This window comes from Chionomys nivalis, chromosome 25 (assembly GCF_950005125.1).
Source record: "Chionomys nivalis chromosome 25, mChiNiv1.1, whole genome shotgun sequence".
Classification (NCBI taxonomy): domain Eukaryota; kingdom Metazoa; phylum Chordata; class Mammalia; order Rodentia; family Cricetidae; genus Chionomys; species Chionomys nivalis.
In genome coordinates, this window is record NC_080110.1 from 27,629,795 (window position 1) to 27,632,656 (window position 2,862).

The following is a 2,862-nucleotide window of genomic DNA, read 5'->3' on the forward strand; positions in this document are numbered from 1 at the left end:
TACTTAAACAAGCAGTATTATTGCCATAAAACAAAATCACTCAAGAATCAGTTATGCTAATCTTTGGTTGATTCAATCAAAAGTACCAGTGAACTGCTAATTACTGACATTGACTCAGTTTGTTCCTGTGGATGTGTATATTCATTGACAGATACAGATTGTTGTTTATGTGTCACTTGATTCTACTAAACAGTCTCTAAACTAATCAGAAAATCATCAGCTACTTAATCATGTTATATAGGACATGTGCATTTTTAAAGCTTTAAGCGTATTCTAATTAGTCAAAATAAATATTTAATTTATTTTAAAATTCTCTATGCTTACATGACTATAAAAGTGGTAAAATATATAAAGTTTTAACATTGAAAGGAAATATTCTGTAATGTTAAGGTATTGATCTTACACAGTTGTTTCAAAATGAAAATGAGCCTTGTATTTTTATTTGAAACATTGGCTTTATATTTATAGGTTAAACACTAGTTACTACTATTTCCATACAGATATTTTTCTTTGTTCGAAACTTTCATAAGACAGAAGATGGCAATCAGAAATCCTACAAAAAGGCAGAGTTTATGATAGTAGGTTCAACTGAAGACTCAGTAAGAAATTTCTGTGATTTCATGTCCTCAGTTCATCTCTAGGAACTTAATCCTGACTATCACCACACTCTCCCTCCTAGAATCTACTACAGCCTCATGTATTTACTTCTTTAAGAGTTCTCTTTCTTATAGTCCCAACTTGGAAATTACTATAGCTACTGGGAACACCACCATTTACAAACAATGTATCACGCAAGTGACAATTTACACAAGAGTTTTAACTGAGAAACTTTCAAATACCACACTTGAAAAGTTTATTTAAATAAATTGCTGGAATGACAGGTACAGATGAACAGTAATAAGATTAAAGGACTGTGTTTCACATGACTGACATGCCTCATGTAAAACGGCCAAAAGACTCAATCAAATTTGAGCTAAAGATTCTGAGTCTTATAAGCATATTTTGCTGACTAGCATCATATCCTATCGATACTAACTATAGTCATTTGGGAAGAAAGAACCTCAAATGAGACAACGTTCTCACCAGACTGACCTTTGGGAAATCTACATTGTGTTGTCATGATAGATGGTTGATGTGGAGGGGCATCCTGGAAGCATTCTGAGAAAACTATAAAAAGCAAGTCAGTCAGTAACAGTGCCTCCTTCATGGTCTCTACATCAGTTTCTGCCTCTAGGTGCCTTCCCTGAGTCCTTTTCCTGAAGTCCCCCACTAGTGAACTTATAAGTTATAAGGTGAAGGAAACCCTTTAAAACATTTCCTCCCCATGTTACTTTGGTCACGGTGTTTTATGAAAACAATAATAAGGTTAACTAAGACACATACCACTGAGATGAGTGTCCATGCAATGAACACTAAACTCATTAAGGTGTTTTTGCATGGGTTATAAAGAAAATGGACCTTGTTATGATTACCAAGAAACAAATATTTTTTTCTTATATGTGATGTGTGATATTAGCTATTTGGGGTGCTTTTCCTTTTGATTTTTCCAATCTTTATTTTTTTCCTTTTTATTTTATTATGTTTTCTGTAGCCTTATTAGGGGGAAAAAAGAAATGAAGAACCAGTCTGTGGAGATAGTGTTCATTTTACTGGGACTGACAGATGACCCTCCACTACAAATTATGATTTTCCTGTTTCTGTTTTTCAATTACATCTTGAGCCTGGTGGGAAACTTAGTGATCATCCTCCTCACCCTGCTGGATCCCCGCCTCAAGACTCCAATGTACTTCTTCCTCCGGAATTTCTCCTTCCTAGAAATGGCATTCACCTCTGCCTGTATTCCTAGGTTCTTAGTGAGCATTCTCACTGGTGACAAAACAATTTCCTACAATGCTTGTGCAGCTCAATTATTCTTCTTCTTTCTGCTACTAATCACAGAGTTCTACCTCCTGGCAGCCATGTCCTATGACCGCTATGTCGCCATCTGCAGACCACTGCATTACCCCATCATCATGAACAGCAAAGTGTGTCACCTGCTGGTCATCAGCTCCTGGGTGACTGGGTTCTTAGTCATCTTCCCCCCTTTGATGTTGGGACTCAAACTGGAATTTTGTGCTTCCAAAACCATAGACCACTTCCTATGTGACACTTCTCCTGTCCTCCAGCTGTCCTGTACAGACACACGCTTTATAGAATGGATGGCTTTTGCCTTAGCTGTGATGACACTTGTCATCACCTTGATCTTAGTGATCCTCTCCTACACACTCATCATCAAAACCATCCTAAAGTTCCCGTCAGCTCAACAACGGAGAAAGGCCTTTTCCACCTGCTCCTCACACATGGTTGTTGTCTCCATTACTTATGGCAGCTGTATCTTCATGTACATGAAAACATCAGCCAAGGAGAGGGTGACTTTAAACAAAGGTGTGGCTGTGCTCAACACTTCTGTGGCCCCTTTGCTAAACCCATTCATTTACACCCTAAGGAACCAGCAGGTGAAGGATGCTTTCAAACAGGTCCTTCACAGATTGTGTTCTTCTCAAAACAAGGAGTTAATATTTAGGCATAAATAGCATGCTACTAGAACATGAATGAAAGAAGAGGAATGTAATTTTCTAGTATGTCAGTTATGAACTATGCTTCAAGGTTCATATTCTCCATTACTCTTTCTTTCCATGCCCTCTTAAAGTCCATCCTCCTTCTTTACAAACATTCCCCTGATACCTGCTACAACCATTTGAAATTAAATCAAATGTCTACAGGTGATTTTTCAACCATTATTGATAGTGTTATCTCTTCTGGAATTTTGTAACAAAGGAATCCGCCAATTTGTATTTTATTTCTGTATTTTCTTGCTCCTCA

General features: G+C 37.2%; 1 protein-coding gene across 1 annotated transcript; it reads left to right on the top strand.

Annotated features, from left to right (window-relative positions):
* Positions 1-1,601: 1,601 nt before the first annotated feature.
* On the top strand, positions 1,602-2,573 carry LOC130866317 (olfactory receptor 6C6-like). Its single transcript, XM_057757655.1, has one exon. The coding sequence runs from the start codon at positions 1,614-1,616 to the stop codon at positions 2,571-2,573; it is 960 nt and encodes a 319-aa protein (XP_057613638.1). The 5' UTR covers positions 1,602-1,613.
* The last annotated feature ends 289 nt before the right edge of the window (positions 2,574-2,862 follow it).